Below are 20,013 nucleotides of genomic sequence, written 5' to 3' on the forward strand. Positions count from 1 at the left end.
GAAAATTAGGAGCTGATGCAAAATTCTTTCAAATGTTATCTCAAAAAGCACAAGACCAAATACTCTTGATATTGGGAAGCCACCTTTAAGATCAAAAAGAGACAGTCTAGAAAAGGAATCTAGTGATGATGATATACCTTTTGATGGTTCTAACTATTTGGCAGATAAAGTGGAATCTCCTGTTATTTTTGACTTAGAAGACTTAGACAGTGAAACAGATGGATCAAAAGCAGGATGTGTTGCTACGCAAAATCCCAAGAGTATTCAACGTATGAACAGCAGCTTTTCAGTAAAACCTTTTGAAAAAACTGACGTTGCAACAGGATTCGATCCCCTCTCTCTTTTGGTTGCTGAGACTGAACAGCAGCAAAAAGAAGAAGAGGAGGAGGATGAAGATGATAGCAAAAGCATTTCAACACCATCTGCTAGGCGTGATTTAGCTGAAGAAATTGTGATGTATATGAATAATATGAGCAGCCCTTTGACAAGTCGTACACCAAGCATTGATTTACAACGGGCATGTGATGATAAATTAAATAAGAAAAGTCCACCATTGGTCAAGGCATGCAGAAGATCTAGCCTGCCTCCTAATTCTCCTAAGCCAGTGAGACTTACCAAATCTAAAAGTTACACAAAAAGTGAGGAGAAACCAAGGGAGAGACTTTGGTCTTCTCCAGCCTTCTCACCTACTTGCCCATTTAGGGAAGAATCTCAGGATACATTAACCCACTCAGCACCTTCATTTAACTTAGATACACTACTAGTACCTAAACTAGATGTTCTAAGAAACAGTATGTTCACTGCTGGAAAAGGAGTTGCAGAGAAAGCAAGCAAATGGTATTCAAGATTCACCATGTATACCACATCATCTAAGGTAAGTTTGGTTAGTATTTGCTACTTTTACTGTCGCACATACACACCCATCACCACCAAAAGCCTCTTACTTGTTTTAACTATTCTTCCTAAACATAGCTTTATAAAAAGGACTCATGGGGTGTGTAACTTTTGTTAAGTATCAGAATTGGAACTGTAATAATAACTTCAAAGAAAAGAAAATTTACTAAGGTTATATTTGTAATTCAGTTTTGAAAGACAGTGATTTGTAGCTGGAGTAAGAATTAGTGTTACATGAAAGTACTTACTGAATTTCAATATTTCCTTCAAGATGCAGATTTTTTTTCCAGATAGTGTGTCCAATATGACCTCAAAAATTACCAGTCAGGCATATGATTTGCCCTTCTGGTTAGGATGGAGTAACTTACAGTAGACTTACATACCTTCCCCTAAGAGCAAAAAGCTAGATGAAATAGAGAAAGTATGTGTTTAAAGTCATCAGAGAACTGCTGAAGTAACTAGAAAGCAGAGAGGCAGGATTCTAGAGAGGTGAGCTGAAGTTCTAGAGCTGCTTTCTCCCTGAGGGGATTTGCTAATTATGGGCATGAAGCACTAGGTTGTAAATCTAGGCTTTCCCTTATCAGAACTTTTGGGACCTTGTGGGTTAGAGAGACAAAATTGAAGACTTTAAGGGCCTCAAATACACTGAAGATTTTCTTCCTTCAAGACATTTTCCAAATACTTGATACAGCATGAGAAGGGTAAGTAGAACGTCTGTGAGCAATCAAGTTCTCAGCAGTTTCATGGTCCTGGAATCATAATAGCTAGAGTTCAGGAGCTGCCAGAGGGAGGAGGGCCTCAATTGGAATACTTACAGAGGTATGCCTTAGGAACATTGACAAATCAGAGGTAGACTAAGCCTGACCGAAATTGCAACCTAGACTTGACTCGGGTCATTTGTGATTTGGTTAAAATAATCAGCTTTTACTCTTATCAACAGAGAAAAGATTGTGCCTTTTCTGGAGGAATAAAACATCATCTAGAATCCTTACAGTTTTTAATGTACAATGTCTATCACTCAATTAAAAATAGCTGTGCCAAGAGACAGGAACATAGCTGAAAAATGAAGAAAGCAGATAATGGAAAGAGACCCTCAAGTGATCCAGATGTTTGAATTAACAAGGGACCTTGAAATAATTATAATATGTTCAAGAATAGAAAGGAAATGGTATAATAAATAACTGTAAAGATGGAAGATTTCACTAGATAATCGGAATGTATTTAAAATAATCAAGCATAAATTTTAGAACTGAAAATGAAATAAAAAGCAAAAATCTTGAGCCAGAGAAAAAGATGCATTATCTGCAAAGGAGCAGTGATCTTCTGAAGAGAAACTGTGATGTCAGAAGACACTGGAAAGATGTCTTTAAAGTGCTGAAAGAAAATAACTGTCAACCTATTTTTCTGTACTCAACAAAAATATTCTTTAGGAATTGGGGTGAAAATACTGGTTCCACTGTGGTAACATAAGGCCACCACAGCCCATCCTTCCCAATGATTATAACTTAAAAACCAGACAAAATATAAAAAACAACTAAGGATTCTGAAAAATAAATAAAAGCAGGCAGTTTCTGGGGAGAGACCAACACAGAAATGAGTTTATCATTTTCTTTCCTTATGCATCTTTGCCCCAAGGGCAGTCACATCATGGCATGGCACCTCTGGCAGATAAAACTTCAAGAGAAACCCCATATTTCCTGAACAGAGAAGCCTGAGAAAGAGGCCTCGTTGTGCAGAAAGTTTGAGGGGAATCCCATACAAGTTTCACCCTACCCCTTGACCTGCACAGTCATGGGACAGATGCAAACTGGAATAGAAAAGGCTTAAGTAACTGAACTAAAAGTTCACTGCCTACAAAAAGTAAAACACGAATTACAGTCTGAATATATAACTCAATTGTTTGCCTGCTGAGACAAGAGCATCAACAATCTCTGAAGTATTATAACAGTACCCAGGCTACATAACATAATATTCAGTGTCCAAGATAAAATCCAAAATTACTTGGTATAAAGGGCCAGGAAAATGTGACCAATTCTCAAGGAAAAGACAACTCCAAGATGACTCAGATGTTGGAACTATCAGGGAAAAACTTTAAAGCAGCTCCCATAACTGGTTCCTTGAGGTAAAGGAAAACACATTTGAAATAAAATAAATTCTAGCAAGAAATATAATTTATTAAAACAAATTTTATGACTGCAATATATAATATCCAATGTAAACTGATTGAATGGGTTAAATAACAGAATGGAGATGACAATGAAAAGTCAGTGACCTTGAAGATAAAGTAATAGAAATTAATCAGAAGAAGAGAGAAAAGATTTTTATAAAAATAAACATAGCCTCAGGGACTTGTGTGACAGTATCAAAAGGAACAAATGAAATATGGATAACTGGAGTTCCAGAAGAATTGAAGAGAGATTTTGTTAGAAAAGATATTTGAAGATTTGAAAAAATAATGGCTGAAACCTCCAAAATTGGTGAAAGATACAGATTTATAGATACAAGAGACTCAGCAAATTAGAGTAAACTCAAAACCAGATTTATAGATACAGATTTATAGATACAAGAGACTCAGCAAATTAGACAGAGTACACTCAAAACCACACCTGCACACATTAAAAGTAAACTGCTAAAAAGCAGAGATATTCACCTGCTAACAAGAAAATGGCTGCTAAAGAAATTTAAAATACACTGAAAGCTATTAACAAAAAAGTATACATTACCTACAGAGCCATAAAGATTTGAATGTACCCATGCAATTTTCATCATAATCCTTGGAGGGAAGAATTTAGTGGAATTGTACCTTTAACACATTAAAAGAAAGACCTGTCAACTCAGAATTCTAAATCCAGCAAAAATATTCTTCAGGGGTGAAGGTGAAATAAAGACATTTTCAGATAAAAGAATTCATGAGCAATGGGATTGCTCTATGAGATATGCTGAAGGAAGTTATTTAAACTGAAGAAAAATGATACCAAAGAGAAACCTGGATCTTCAGGAATAAAAGAAATGCAAAATAAATGGTAAATAGCTGGTTATTAGAAAAGATTACTTTTTTTCCTCCAAAACTTAAAGAAAACCTATAATTGTCCAAAACAAAATAGTAACACTATCTCATGGAATTTTCAATATGTGTAGATGTTTGACAGTAGTAAACATCAGTAATAAAGGAACTTACCCCACAGACCTTCATTATAGTTATATTATTAAATATGAAATGATATAAAACTAACTCCAAGTAGACTTTAAATGATTAGATATGTATATTGTAATCCCTGGAGCACTGAGTTAAAAAAAAATACAGTGAGTTGTAGCCAAAAAGCCAATAAAAATATTCAAATAGTCTTACAGAGAACAGGAAATCTTAAAGAGGCCAAGAAAGGGGGAACAGAGAAATAGACTAGAGGTAACCATATCAGTAATTAAATGATAACAATCTAAACACCTCAATTAAAAGGCAGATGTTAGGCTAGTCATGGTGGCTCATGTTGGTAATCCCAGCTTTCCGGAAGGCCAAGCCAGGAGAATTGCTTGAGGTCGGGAGTTTGAGACCAGCCTGAGCAGCGTAGCAAGACCCTGTCTGTACTATATATATATAGTATTTTTATATGTAGTATAGTACTATATATATATTTTTTTTAATTTATTATTATTATTTTTTTAATAGCTGGCCATGGTGGCACATACCTGTAGTCCTAGCTACTCAGGAGGCTGAGGCAGGAAGGTTGCTTGAACCCAAAAGTTCAAGGCTGTAGTGAGCTGTGATTGTGTCACTGCACTCCAACCTGGGCAACAGACTGATTTCATAATAATGAGGAGTTGGATGTTATGGTATGTACCTGTAGTTCCAGCTACTCAGGAGGTTGAGGTGGAAGGTCTGGATTGCGTGAGTCTAGGAGTTCTAGGCCAACCAGGGCAGCATAGCAAGACTCAGTCTCTCAAAACTATTGATTATAAGAAACAGTTCATCAGGAAGACACAATAATTATCCGTGTATATTCACTAAATCAGAGAGCCTCAAAACAATGACACAATAATTGGTAGAATTAAGGGGAGTTCTAAATCTTAGTAGGACATTTAAAAACTCTCAATTGATAGAAGAGCTAACAAAAAAAGGTCAAGACAAATCTCAACAACACAGCTACCTTTATATAACTGACATTTATAGAATATACACTCAGCAACTACAGAACACACATTCTTTTCAAGTGTTTACAGTACAGTCATCAAGATAAACCATGTTTGGCTTTTAAAAAACCTCAGTCAATTGAAAAGGATCCAAATCAAAGTGCATTGTAGAGTTACAGAACATTACTGAGGGATTTTAAAGGAGATTTAAATAAATGGAAAGACATTCCTTGTTCATGGAATTGAAGACTCGATATTGTTAAACTGCAACCCTCCCTACATTGGCATCTAAATATATATCAAAATTGCCCCTATCAAAATTCCAGCAGGATTTTGTAGAATTTGACAAGTTGATCCTAAAATTAATATAGAAAATAGAAGGACCCAGAATAGCCAAAACAATTTGGAAAAGAAAAGTTGGGGACTCAGAATTCCCAATTTCAAAATTTACTACAAAGCTACAGTCACCAAGACAGTGTGCTGCTAGCATAAACAGAGATGAATAGATGAGAGAATAAAATTTAGACTCCAGAAATAAACTCTTATGTTTATGGTCATTTAAATTTCAATAAAGATGCCAAAGCAATTCAATGGGGAAATGATAGTTTTTGTCAAAAATGGTTCTGAGATAATTGGATATCTGCGTGCAAATAGTCAGCCTTCTGTATCTGCAAGTTCTGCCTCCATGGATTAAACCAACCATAGATTGAAAATATTAAAAATAAATAAATACAAATAATATAGTATAATTATTTACATAGCGTTTACATTGTATTAGGTATTATAAGTAACCTAGAGATGATTTAACATTTACAGGAGGATGTGCATAGGTTATATGCAAATACCAATCCCCTGTGGATACTGAGGGATGACCGTAGTTGAATGTAGACACTCAACTTATATGCGGCCATTAACACAAAATGGATAAGATGTCTAAATGTAAGAGCTAGCATACTATAAAAATTGTGGGCCGGCGGTGGCCCACGCTTGTAATCCCAGCACTTTGGGAGGCCGAGGCAGGCGAATCACGAGGTCAGGAGATCGAGACCATCCTGGCTAACACAGTGAAGCCCCATCTCTACTAAAAATACAAAAATTAACCAGGCGTGGTGGCAGGTGCCTGTAGTCCCAGCTATTTGGGAGAGTGACGCAGGAGAATGGCGTGAACCTGGGAGGCAGAGATTGCAGTGAGCCAAGATTGCACCATTGCACTCCAGCCTGGGCGACAGAGTGAGAGTCGTCTCAAAAAAAAAAAAAAAAAAAAAATTGTGGGCCAGGCGTGGTGGCTCATGCCTGTAATCTCAGAACTTTGGGAGGCTGAGGCGAGCAGATCGCCTGAGGTCAGGAGTTTGAGACCAACGTGGCTAACATGGTGAGACCCCTGTTTCTACTAAAAATGCAAAAAATTAGCCAGGCGTGGTGGTACGTTCCTGTAATCCCAGCTACTCAGGAGGCTGAGGTAGGAGAATCGCTTGAACCCAGGAGGTGGAGGTTGTGGTGAGCTGGGATGGCACCATTGCACGCCAGCTTGGGCAACAAGAGCAAAACTCTGTCTCAAAAAAAAAAAAAAAAAAAATGGAAGAAAATATAGGAAGAAAATCTTTTAAGACCTTGAATTAAGCCAAGAATTCTCAGGTATGATACCAGAAACAGTCTATAAAAGGAAAATTTGATAGGTTAGGCATTACCAAAATTCAAGACTTGTGCTCCAAAAATGAAAATGTAAGAAAGTGAAAAGCCACAGACTGGGGAAAAGATACGCAAATTCTGTATTTAGTAAATGACTTGAATCCATAATATACAAACAACTCACACAGCTCAATAATAAGATAAACAACCCAAGTAAAAAGTAGTTCTAAATAGATATTTCACCAAAGAAGAGATACGAATGGCTGAAAATCACATGAAACATGCTCAACATAATTAGTTATTAGGCGTTAATTGTATTCAAAGCCACAGTGAAATCCCATTTCACACTCACTAGAAGAATGGCTGTAATCCAAAAGATGACAAGTGGAGGGGATGTGGAGAAATGGGAACCCTCATACTTCTTTGGTGGGAATGTTAAATGGTACAGCCCCTTTGGAAAACAGTCTGGCAGCTTCTTTAAAAGCTAAGCATTAATTTAACATATGACCCAGCAGTTTCACTCTAAATAATCTACCCAAGACAAATGAAAACATAGCCTACACAAAGATTTTATGTGAATATTCATAACATTGCTCATAAAAGCCAAAAAATGGAAACAACCCAAATTTCCATCAGCTGGAAAATAGGTAAAATGTGTTATACAGTGGAATATAATTGAGCAATACAAAAGAATGAAATACTGATACATGCCTTAAAAAATTGATGAACCAGGGTTCACGCCTGTAATCCCAGCACTTTGGGAGGCCGAGGCGGGCAGATCATGAGGTCAGGAGATCAAGACCCTGGTGAAACCCTGTCTCTACTAAAAATAAAAAATTAGCCAGGCGTGGTGGCAGGCACCTGTAGTCCCAGCTACTCGGGAGGCTGAGGCAGGAGAATGGCGTGAACCTAGGAGGCAGAGCTTGCAGTCACGCCACTGCACTCCAGCCTGGGTGACAGAGCGAGACTCCATCTCAAAAAAGAAAAAAAAAAAAAATTGATGAACCTCAAATTCATCAAATTTGAGGTGATGAATTAAGCCAGATTTTAAAAGACCAAATATTATATGAATCCATTGTATGAATCCATTGATATGAAATGTCCAGAAAAGGCAAATCTGTAGACACAGTATATTAGTGGTTGCCTGGTGTTAGGAAGGCAATGGAGATAAACTGTTAATGGGTATGAGATATCTTAATGGGGTGGTAAAAATTTTCTAAAATTAGAAACGTTCTAAAACTTGGTAAATTTACTACAAAGATTATTGAATTGTAGACTTAATATGAGTGAATGTTATGACATGAAAATTAAGCCCCAATAAGGTTTCTTTTTAAATTAAGCATATTTTCTGACCACAATAGAATTCAGTTACAAATCACTAAGAATAAGTAAAAGATCAAGAAAAACCTGAACACACTTCCAAATAATTTGAATCAAAGATAAAATCATAAAGGAAATTAGAATAATGTTTGAGTGGAATGAACAAAAATATATCAAAATTTGTCAGATACAACTAAGAGGTGCTTAGAGGTTAACTTACAGCTTTAAATGCTATAGTTAGAAGTGATTTAAAATTAATGATTTATAGTTCTACATTAAGAAACTAGAAAAAAAGAACAAAGTAAGCTCAAAGTAAGTAGGAAGAAGGAAGTAATAAAGATGGAGCAGAAATCAGTAAAACTGAAAAGATGGAAAGAGTAAGAATATCAATAAAACCAGAAGCTGATTCTTTAAAAAGAACAACAAAATTGACACGCTGCTGGCTAGACTGATCTAGAAAAAGAGAACACAATCACTAATGTCAGAAAGATCCCACCTAAAGATGAAAATAAATAATATTTTTTAAAGCCTAGCATAGGCATGTCTCATTTATTGTGTTTGCTTTACTGCACTACACAGATATCATGCTTTTTACAAATTGAAGGTTCGTGGCAACCCTGTGTTAAGCAAGTCAATTGGTATCATTTTCCAACAGCATGTGCTTACTTCATGTCTCTGTGTCACATTTCAGTAATTCTTGCAATATTTCAAACTTTTTCATTATTATATCTGTTATGGTGACTTGTGATCAGTGATCCTTGATGTTATTATTGTAATAGTTTCGAGACACCATGATCTGTTCCCATATAAGATGGTAAACTTAATCGATAAATGTGTGATTTCTGACTGTCCACCAAATGGCCATTCTCCTGACTCTCTCCCTCTCCTCAGGCCTTCCTATTCCTTGAGACACAACAATATTGAAATTAAGCCAATTAATAACCCTACAGTGGCCTCTAAGTGTTCACATGAAAGGAAGAGTCACACATTTTTCACTGTAAATCAAAAGTTAGAAATGATTAAGCTTAGTGAGGAAGGCACGTCAAAAGCCAGGAAAGACCAAAAGTGAGGTCTTCTGCACCAAACAGCCAAGTTGTGAATGCACAGGGAAAGTTCTTGAAGGAAATTAAAAGTGACATGAGTGATAAGACAGCAAAACAATGTTATTGCCCAAAAGGAGAAAGTTTGAGTGGTCTGGATGGATCAAATCAGCTACAATATTCCCTTAAGATAAAGCCTAATCCAGAGCAAGGCCCTAACTCTCTTCAGTTCTATGAAGGCTGAGGAAGCTGCAGAAGAAAAGTTTGAAGCCAGCAGAGGTTGGCTCATGAGGTTTAAAGAAAGAAGCTGTCTCTGTAACATAAAAGTGCAGGATGCAGCAAGGGCTAATATAGAAGATGTAGCTAATCATCCACAAGATCTATGTAAGGTCACTGATGAAGGTGGCTACACTAAACAGATTTCCAATGCAGATGAAACAGCTGTGTATTGCAAGAAGATGTCCATCTAGAACTCTGATGGCGAGAGAGGAAAAGTCAGTGCCTGGCTTCCAGGCTTCAAAGGACAGGCTGACTCTCTTGTTAGGGAGTAGTGTAGCTGGCAATGTTAAATTAAGGCAGTGCTCATCTACCATTCTGAAAATCCTAAAATTTGCTAAAGGTACTCTGCCTGTGCTCTGTAAATGGAACAGAAAACCTGGATGACAGCACATCTGTTTACAGCATGGTTTACTGAATGTTTTAAACCCATTGTTGAGACCTACTGCTCAGAAAAAAAATATTTATTTCAAAATATTACTGCTCATTGACAATGCACCTAGTCACGCAAGAGCTCCAATAGAAAAGCAGTCACCAGGTGCAGTGGTTCATGCCTGTAATTCCAGCACTTTGGAAGGCTGAGACAGGCGGATCCCTTGAGCTCAGAAATTTGATACCAGCCTGGGCAACATGGCAAAACCCTGTCTCTACAAAAAATTAGCCAGTGTGGTGGCACACGCCTGTGGTCCCAGCTACTCAGGAAGCGGAGGTGGGAGAATCGCTTGAATCTGGGAGGCAGAGGTTGTACTGGGCCGAGATCGCTGTCTGTACTCCAGCCTGGCTGACAGAACTGAACCCCCATCTTCAAAAAAAAAAACGAAATGTCAAGGAGTCAAGTTGAATGATGAAAAAAGAAATGTCAAGGAGATTTATCGTTTTCATGCTAGTATTCATTCTGCAGCCCATGGATCAAGGAGTCATTTTTACTTTTAACTTAGTATTTAAGAAATACATTTCATAAAGTTATAGCCACAATAAGATAGTGATTCCTGTGATGGATCTGGGCAAAATAAATTGAAAACCTTCTGGAAAGGATTCTCTTCTAGATGCCATTAATGGCATTCATAATTCATAGGAGGAGATGAAAATAGCAACATTACTGGAGTTTGGAAGAAATAGATTCCAATTCTCAAGGATGATTTTGAGGGGTTCAGGACTTCAGTGGAGGAATTATGCAGATATGGTGAAAATAGCAAAACCCTAAAATTAGAAGTGGAGCCTTGAAGATGTGACTTAATTGCTGCAATCACATAATAAAACTTGAAGGGATGAGGAATTGCTTCTTATGAATGAGCAAAGAAAGTTGTCAAACAGTATCACATGCTACAGAGAAATCTTTCTTGAAGAGTCAATGCAGCAAACCTCATTATTGTCCTCTTTTTTACCACAGCCAGTCAACCTTCAGCAGCCACCACCCTATTCAGTCACCAGCCATTAACATCCAGGCAAAACCCTCAACCAGCAAAAAGATTACCACTTGCTGAAGGTTCACATGATTGTTAGCAATTTTTAGTAATAAGGTATTTTTAAATTTATGGCATTTTTTAGACATAATGCTGTTGTACAGTAGACTTCAGTGTAGTGTGAACAACTTTTATATGCACTGGAAAATAAGTCTGGGGTTTGCTTTACTGCTTTACTGTGACATTTGCTTTGTTGAGTTGGTCTGGAACTGAACCTGCCATACCTCCAAGGTATGTCTGTACAGTGCCTTCATTGAAGACACTAAATAAATGGTTATTGTTGCTATACTCAATGAAATTCAGTCTCATTAATTTTTCTGCATATAAAGAATTTAATGTCTCTCAATGTAAAATTCTTTTTTATAATTTCAAACATGCATAATCTGTATTTTAATTAGAAAAATTCAACTATTTGACTTATTTTTTATACTAAGTAATTCTTTTATGGATAAACAGCAACAAGACCTCTGGTTCAGGATGTTAAAATACACATCTGTATTCCCTCCTCCTCAAAATCCCATTAAAGTGACAGAAAGATAGATATAATAAATCCATCAAAGCAATGAAAGAAGAAAAGTATGCCATCAGGAGATGAGAAATTTTCATACCTTAAAATGAGAAAGCAAATGAAACTGGATTGATGGAAATGCCTGAATACAGAAAGTATAGCCTCCAAAGTAGTAATAAGAGAGATCAGCTACCAAGATGAGAAGTGTTCTTGTGAATGAAGCCCAGGTGAGCAGGCAGAAGTATGAAATTACACAGCCAGGTAATTAAATTAAAAGACTACTTAAGGAATAGTTCAGCTAGGCATTGTTTTTCCTCTTACAGGAGTAGTTGTGAAAATGAAATACTCCAGCTCACAAAGGTATGAAATCTTTAAGTACTAAGAGTGAAGGAGAGATACCAAGGACAGGTATTGACATGAGAAAGAAAGTAGGGTTAAAAGTAATTCCAAAATTTCATTATTAGCCCAGATTTTTTTTAAGGAAGTCCCACTCTACTTAAAATACACTGAAGTATCCACCAATCAAAGTAAAACCTTCCTTTGTTTGGTCACCCTTTACATTCTCTTCCAATTCCCATCCAAGCACTCTAAAGGGTGACCTGCTTGCAGACATGCTCACATTGAGCTCTGTCATTCAAGAGAGAGTCCGAGTTCAAGACCAGCCTGGGTAACATGGCAAAACCCCATCTCTAGAAAATAAAAAATTAGCCAGGTGTGGTGGTGCATGCCTATGGTCCCAGCTACTTGGGAGACTGAGGTGGGAAGATTGCTTGAGCTCTGGAGGTGGAGGTTGCAGTGAGCCGTGATTGTGCCGCTGTCCTCCAGCCTGAATGACAGAGCAAAACCTTACCTCAAAAAAAAAAAAAGTTTAATGTTATAAAAAATAAAAAAAGATGAAATAGAAGAAAACTTAGTTAACTTGATAGAGTATTAAAAAACTATAGTAAACACCATCCCTAACAGTGAAATGTCATAAATATTTCTTTTAAAGTCAGGATCGGGCCAGGCATGGTGGCTCACACCTGTAATCCTAGCACTTTGGGAGGCCGAGGTGGGCAAATCACGAGGTCAGGAGATCAAGACCATCCTGGCTAATACGGTGAAACTCCATCTCTACTAAAAATACAAAAAGTTAGCTGGGCGTGGTGGCATGCGCCTGTAGTCCCAGCTACCCAGGAGGCTGAGGCAGGAGAATCACTTGAACCTGGGAGGTGGAGGACAGAGGTTGCAGTCAGCTGAGATGATGCCACTGCACTCCAGCCTGGGTGACAGAGCTAGACTCTGTCTCAAAATAATAATAAAAAAATAATAAATAAAGTCAGGATCAAGGGAAGGAAGCATGCTAAACACCTCTGCCAGCCACCCAACAGCATTCTGGATTCTAACAATACCAGAAGGCAACGAAAAGAAGTGAGAGATAAAGGCCAGGTATAGTGGCTCATGCTTGTAATTCCAGCACTTTGGGAGGCTGAGGCAGGCATATCACTTGAGTCTAGGAGTTCAAGACCAGCCTGGGCAACATGGTGAAATGCTGTCTCTGCTAAAAAAAAAACAAAAAATTAGCCAGGCATGGTGGTGTGCACCTGTAGTCCCAGCTACTTGGAAGGCTGAGGTGGGAGGGTCACCTGAGCCTGAGAAGTCCAGCCTGGGTGACATAGTGAAACTGTCTCAAAACAAAAAATGATAGATAGAAAGGTTGTAAAATAATAAAACTTGATATTCTCAAAAATGAGGTTATCTACTACCACTGAAAAAACTGTTTGAACTGGTAAGGTGGCTAGAAACAACATAAACATTTGTAAAACAACTTCCCTGGATATGACAGTAACCAGTTAGAAAAGTAATGGAAAAATATGAGCTAATTCACTAGAACACAAACATGAAATGTCTAGAAGTAAACATAACATCAAGTATATAATACCTACATGAATAAAACTATAATACTTTACTGAAGGACATAATTTACTGATGGATTCAGTCTTGTAAAGGTATCAGTTCTAACCAAATTAGTCAGGGTAGTCTAATTTAAAAATACAAGAAAAAAAAGGCCAACCAAATACCTGGTGACTAAATAATACAAATCATAATTAGCTGCTTTAAAATTGATAGAGAAGATACATGAGAATAATCAAGAAAATTTTGAAAAAGAAAAGTATGAGACCAGGTGCTGTGGCTCACGCCTGTAATCCCAGCACTTTGGGAGGCCGAGGCGGGCAGATCACTTAAGGTCAGGAATTCAAAACCAGCCTGGCCAACATGGTGAAACCCCCCCATCTCTACTACACATATAAAAATTAGCTGGACCTGGTGGTGGGCGCTTGTAATCCCAGCTATTCGGGAGGCTGAGGCACAAGAATCGCTTTAACCCAGGAGGCGGAGGTTGCGCTGAGCCGAGATCATGCCACTGCACTCCAGCCTGGGCTTCAGACCGAAATTCTGTCTTTGAAAAAAAAAAGATAAGAGACTGCACCAAAACTAACAAAACTAATGCTAAAACTATAAAACAGTTTGCTAATCAATGCAAAACAGATAAATGGACCAGTGGAATGGAGAAAAGTCCAGAAATAAAACTGTCTATGTACATAGAAGTTTGGGGTATGAAAAAATAGCATTTAACATCAGTGGGAAATGAGACTATTAAGTAAATGTATTGGTACACTTAGCTATCCACTTGAGGAAAAGATTCCTGCCCTTCACGGAACAAAAAAAATAATAATCCTAGATGGATTAGATATTTAAGTGCAAAATTTTCAAAAGATTTTTTTCTCATTTAGGAGTGGAGAAATACTTCATTAGCAAGATACAGACCTTGGAACCCATAAAGGATGAAAATATTTTACTACATAAAAATGTTAAAGCCCAGCCAGGCATGGTGGCTCAGGCCTGTAATCCCAGCACTTTGGGAGGCCAAGGCAGGTGGATCACTTGAGGTCAGAAGTGAAGACTAGCCTGGCCAGCATGGCGAAACCCTGTCTCTACCAACAGTACAAAAATTAGCCAGGCATGGTGGCACACACCTGTAATCCCAGCCACTGGGAGCAGTCCTCCCAGATAGGAGGATTGTTTGAGCCTGGGAGACAAAGGCTGCAGTGAGCTGAGATTGCCCACTGTACTCCAGCCTGGACAGCAGAGTGGACCCTGTCTCAAAAAAAATACTTTTACCCTATATGATTAAAAATAACAACAATATGCGCACACATGACTAGAAAAGTAGGTTGTATTACCTGAGTAGTAGAATTACAGGTATTAAATTTTTTTCATATAAAATCTACAGCTACCAAATTTTCTCATGTATTTTAATATAACCAGAAAAAATTTAACTTTTAACTTCAGTGTTCTCAAAATGAAAAGTAGGGTTATTGTGGAAAAGAATAAAACGTAATTCTAGTGGTTTCATATTTGGGTGATACTTTGTCAGACAGGAAAATTATCAATAAATGGAGATTAAAAGTCAACAAGGTTTACCTTACTAACTAGTATATACTTCACTGTAACCAAAAAATGATTTCTTAAAAATTGAACTGCAGCACATTTGTCCAAATGAGCATGCCTTTATAAAATGGGTTGTTTTTTTCTCTAGATGTTGTAATATTAGTTCAGCTGATCATCTGGGTAGTTAGGTGATAAGTATTTTTTCTGCCTTAGAAGTGACTTTTTAATTAACTACCTTTAAATGTATGAGAAATTAAGCTTATAATTATGTCCTTAGGATCAAAGTTCTGATCGTACCAGTCTTTCTTCAGTGGGAGCCCAGGATTCTGAATCTACCTCTTTAACAGATGAAGATGTCTGCCATGAGTTGGACGGAGCTACCTCCTCTCAAGAGACCAGTGCTACTTCAGGGACTAAGAGAATTGATCTCAGCCGAATAAGCCTGGAAAGTTCTGCATCCTTGGAAGGTTTGTCCAAACAGTTCTGTCATGCTGCATTTGATTTGTAGTTTCATTTGAATTGTGACACTTTCACTTTTTTTTATGATTTAGTGTTGTTTTTTAATTTTGTAAACAATTTGTATAGTTCCAAAGTCAAAACAATAAAACCAAGGCGCTTTCACAAAAGTGTAACTTTCATCCCCACTCCCTCATCCTGTTTTCTCCCTATCCCTAGAAGCAACCATTTTATTCATTTTGGTTTATCCTTCCATTGTTGCTTTTTTGAAAATATAGGTATAGGTATATATATATATTTTTTTTTCTATTACTTCCCTGTCTTCTTACTTAAAGGTAACATACTGTCAATACTTTCCTACCCCTTGCTTTTGTCACTTAATATACTCTGAAGATCATTCCATATCATCACATAGCAATGTCCCCCATTCATTTTTTCAGCTATATAGTACAAAATTATAGTTATACATCATGTGTGGATGTATCATAATTTATTGTAGCCATTTCCCTATTAATGGACATTAAGTTTCCAGTTTTTCTAATGCTATAATGCATATATGTTATATTTTTACCAGTGTGTCTTTGGAAGATACTTCAGAATTCTTCCTTGAAGTGATATTGCCAAGTTCCCTTCCTCAGGCTATTTTGCATTCCCACTGCCAGTATATGAGAATACATATTTCCCCACAGCCTTGTCAACAAAATACGTTGGCACACTTGGATTTTTACCATCTGATAGGTGAGGAATGTATTTCAGTTTAGTTTTCATTTCTGTTTCTCTTATAAATGAAGTTGAGAATCTGTTTAAGGACCATTTGCATTTCCTTTTCTGTGGACTGTCCTTTGCCTACATTTTAATTGTTGGTCCTTTTTTTTTAATGTTTTTAGTAGCTTTTTTATATTAGGGAGTTAATCCTTTGTTGCTTATATAAGTTGCAAGTAGTTTATCTAAGTTTGTTTTTTTGGGTTTTTTTTTATTTTATTTTATTTTTTTGCCATATGTAAGTTTTAAATTGTATGTCATTGAATGTATCAGTCTTTCCCCTTATTGCTTCTGGATTGTGAGTTGATAGAAAAGGTTTTTCTTTCCTTAAGATGTAAAAGAATCCATCAGTGTTTTCTTCTGATACTTACCTGGTTTCCTTCTTAATATTTTCTGGGGCCAGCAGACTTTTTCTGTAAAGCATTATGTAGTAAATATTTTAGGTTTTGCAGGCCACATACACCTCTGTCACATATTCTTTTTTGTTTTTTTCTTTAACAACTTTTTAAAATGTAAAAGACACTCTTAGCTCAGGGCCATACAAATATGGATTTTACCTCTGATTTAGATATTTGATCCATATGAAAGTTATCCTGGTTAATGGCATGAAGAATGGATGTAATAGAATATTTGTTTTCACTTGTATCTTTGCTCTTTTAAAAGCTTTTTTTACGGAAATTTTCAAACATACGCAAAAGTATAAAGAATAGCATAATGAACCCCCATGTATCCATCACCCAACTTCAATAATTATCAACAAATAACCAATCTTACTTTATCTGTTCCTCTTTCTCCTCTGCTGCCAACATTTTCTCCTTCCTCAATGAGTTATTTCAAGCAAATCTCAGACAATGTATAATTTTATTCATAAACACTTCAATATGTATCTCTAAAGTAAAAGACTTTTATGTTATCTATTTTAAACTATTAAAGTGTAACATATAATGTGTCTTTTTTTTTTTTTAAAGATAGGGTCTCACTCTGTTGCTCAGGCTGGAGTGCAGTGGCACAGTCATGGCTTACTGCAACCATTATCTCCCATGCTCAAGCCTCAGCATCCCAAGTAGCTGGGACTACAGGCGTGCACCAGCACACCCGGCTATTTTTTTGTAGAGATGGGATCTCACTATGTTGCACAGGCTGGTCTCAAACTCCTGGGCTCAAGTTATCCTCCCACATTGGCCTCCCAAAGTGCTGGGATTACAGGCATGAGCCACTACACTCAGCTATACTTTTATGAATGTAAATACATTTCACAAGTTCAGCACACCTGAGTAACCAGCGCTCAGCTCAAGAAACAACACTCATAGCATCCAGAACCCCCTCTCATGCCCATGTCTAGTCACTTCTTTCTTTACAGGTAAACATTAACTTCTAACACCATAGATTAACTTGGCTAGTTTTGAACATTTTATGGGCTCATATAGGATATCTCTTTTTTAAAGCGTTTGTTTTTTGAAAACATAATTATAATACCATCATACTTTTAAGTGAGATTTATCATATATATCAAATATTTAGTTTCAAATTTTCATGGTTATAAAGCTCATTTTATAGATGCTTTGTTCACATTGGGATCCATACAGGGTCAGCATTTGCATTTGGCTGATATGTCTATTAACTCTTTTTTGTCTTTACTCCCCTTCCTTTCCTTCTTTTTTCCCCCCTTGCTGTATATTTATGAAGAAATTAGGTGATTAGGCCCACTCCCTTCTTTTTTAACATACAAGAACTGTTCATTGTCTAAGCAAATACCACTAAACTTATAGCCTGACTCATGTGTATTAAAATGAATATTCTATACTGTAGATTAGTTAGATACAAAAGGTAGGCTGCTCAAATAAATGATTGTATTAGTCAAGGCTAATAGAAGGTTTTGGGAAGCAATTTTGAACTAACTGTAGCAGAGGGATTACAGAAGGTTTTTGGGAAGAAGCATCAAGGGAAGAACTGCATTTACCACCAGTGCTAAGGATCTTAAAGGACAGCGTGAGATTTCAGCTTGCTTTCTGCCTCTCTAGGCTGTCTCTACATGGCAGGGAGTAGGACCAGTGGTAGTTCTGGACCTTTTGGGTTTTTTTCTTCCTTGTTATTTATTTGCTGAAGCAATCAAGTCTTTAGTTTGGATCATGCTGATTGCATCCCGATGGTGGTGTTTACCATGTTTTCCCATCCCCTCTTATTTCTTGTGGACTTGTAGTTTACACCATTAATTTTTTAGACCTTTGTTTATCATTTATTTTGAGACAATCTCACTCTATCACTCAGGCTGGAGTGCAGTGGCGCAGTTGTAGCGCACTGCAGCTTCCATCTCCTGGGATCACGTGATCCTCCCACCTCAGCTTCCCAGGTAGCTGGGACTACAGGCACACAGTAACATGCCTGGCTACTTTTTTTGTATTTTTTGAAGACACGGGGTTTTCACCATGTTGCCCAGGCTGGTCTCAAACTCCTGATCTACCTGCCTCAGCCTCGCAAAGTGCTGGGATTATAGGCGTGGGCCACCATGCCTGGCCTTTTGATCTTTATCTTTATAAAAATACCAGTCCTCGGCTGGGCACGGTGGCTCACACCTGTAATCCCAGCACTTTGGGAGGCCGAGGTGGGTAGATCATAAGGTCAAGAGATCGAGACCATCCTGGCCAATACGGTGAAACCCCATCTCTACTAAAAATACAAAAAATTAGCTGGGTGTGGTGGCATGCACCTGTAGTCCCAGCTACTTGGGAGGCTGAGGCAGGAGAATCACTTGAACCCAGGAGGCGGAGGTTGCAGTGAGCCGAGATCATCCCACTGCAGTCCAGCCTGGTAACAGTGAGATTCTGTCTCAAAAAAAAAAAAAAAAAAAAAAACAAAACTCATTCATAAAATGTAGAAATGACAGAGAAAAAAATTGTGTTGAGAGGATGTAACATAGATCACCTCCAGTTTTACTGAGAAGATACAATCACTGTCGACAACTGATTTGACCACAAAACTTCCCTTACTTTTTCATTGTTATTGTTTTAATATTTACTAATATCCTACTGTTCTTAAGAATACAATTGGGAATTCTTCTCTAGTATTTTAAGAGCAAAGAGCAAGATTCATCATTCTTTTTTTTTTTTTTTCTTTGGAGTCAGGATCTCATTCTGCTGCTCACACTCTCGTTGTAACCTCAAATTTCTGGACTCAAGCAGTCTTCCTACCTCAGTCTCCCAAGTAGCTGTGACTGTAAGCACACACCACCACCTCCAGTTAGTTCTTTATTTTTATTTTTTGTAGGGACAAGGTCTCACTATGTTGCCAAGGCTGGTCTCAAATTCCTGGCCTGAAGCAATCTTCCCACTTTAGCCTCCCAACACACTGGAATTACAGGCATGAGCCACCATGCCCAGCTATTCTAGTTCTTAAAAGACCCTTACAAGGAGAGAATTGCCACTAAGTCTTTTCATGATTTGAAATAAAAATGAGCTATTTTACACTTTTTAGACCTTGGAACTAAATACTTTTCTGTATTTTAAACATGAAAAAATAGAAACAGCACAATAGTAATTACTAATGACTAGAATGCTTTCTATTCTGTAAGTCAGTGATGAGTGAACACACCTCAGATGTGGGGATGAGCAGAATTAGAGCACATTTCCTTAGGTTTGTGCTCAAAAGTTCATGCCTTGAAAAAATCTTGTTCATTTTTTGTTTTTCCTAATTACTTTTAATATTTTGACTAGAATAGGTTAACATTTTATATGAGAACTTATGGAAATGAAAGATTCTTATATCCTTTCTCATTAATTTTAATGGTTTCTGTTCTTTGTTTTTCACTAATGAACAGGATCTCTGTCGAAGTTTGCCTTACCTGGGAAATCAGAAGTGACATCTTCCTTCAATGCGAGTAATACAAATATCTTCCAGAACTATGCAATGGAGGTATACTTTTGTGCAAAAGAGAATCTTCATATACTGCTTTATAAAATTCACATTTCTTAAGTATTGGTGATCCCAGGTAGAGTAATAGAAGCTAAATACATAGGCTGGGTGCAGTGGCTCACACCTGTAATCCCAGCACTTTGGGAGGCCAACATGGGGGCATCACCTGAGGTCAGGAGTTCAACGCCAGCCTGGC

General features: G+C 37.4%; 1 protein-coding gene across 1 annotated transcript in view; it reads left to right on the plus strand.

The window, feature by feature from the left end:
- DENND4A (DENN domain containing 4A) overlaps nucleotides 1-20,013 on the plus strand; it is a 140,362-nt gene that overhangs the window by 110,442 nt on the left and 9,907 nt on the right. Inside the window, 3 exon segments of the mRNA XM_017851092.1 lie at nucleotides 1-874; nucleotides 14,968-15,157; nucleotides 19,723-19,817. Coding sequence (XP_017706581.1) covers nucleotides 1-874; nucleotides 14,968-15,157; nucleotides 19,723-19,817 — 1,159 coding nt within the window.

This window comes from Rhinopithecus bieti, unplaced genomic scaffold (genome assembly GCF_001698545.2).
Source record: "Rhinopithecus bieti isolate Rb0 unplaced genomic scaffold, ASM169854v2 scaffold_31548, whole genome shotgun sequence".
NCBI lineage: Eukaryota > Metazoa > Chordata > Mammalia > Primates > Cercopithecidae > Rhinopithecus > Rhinopithecus bieti.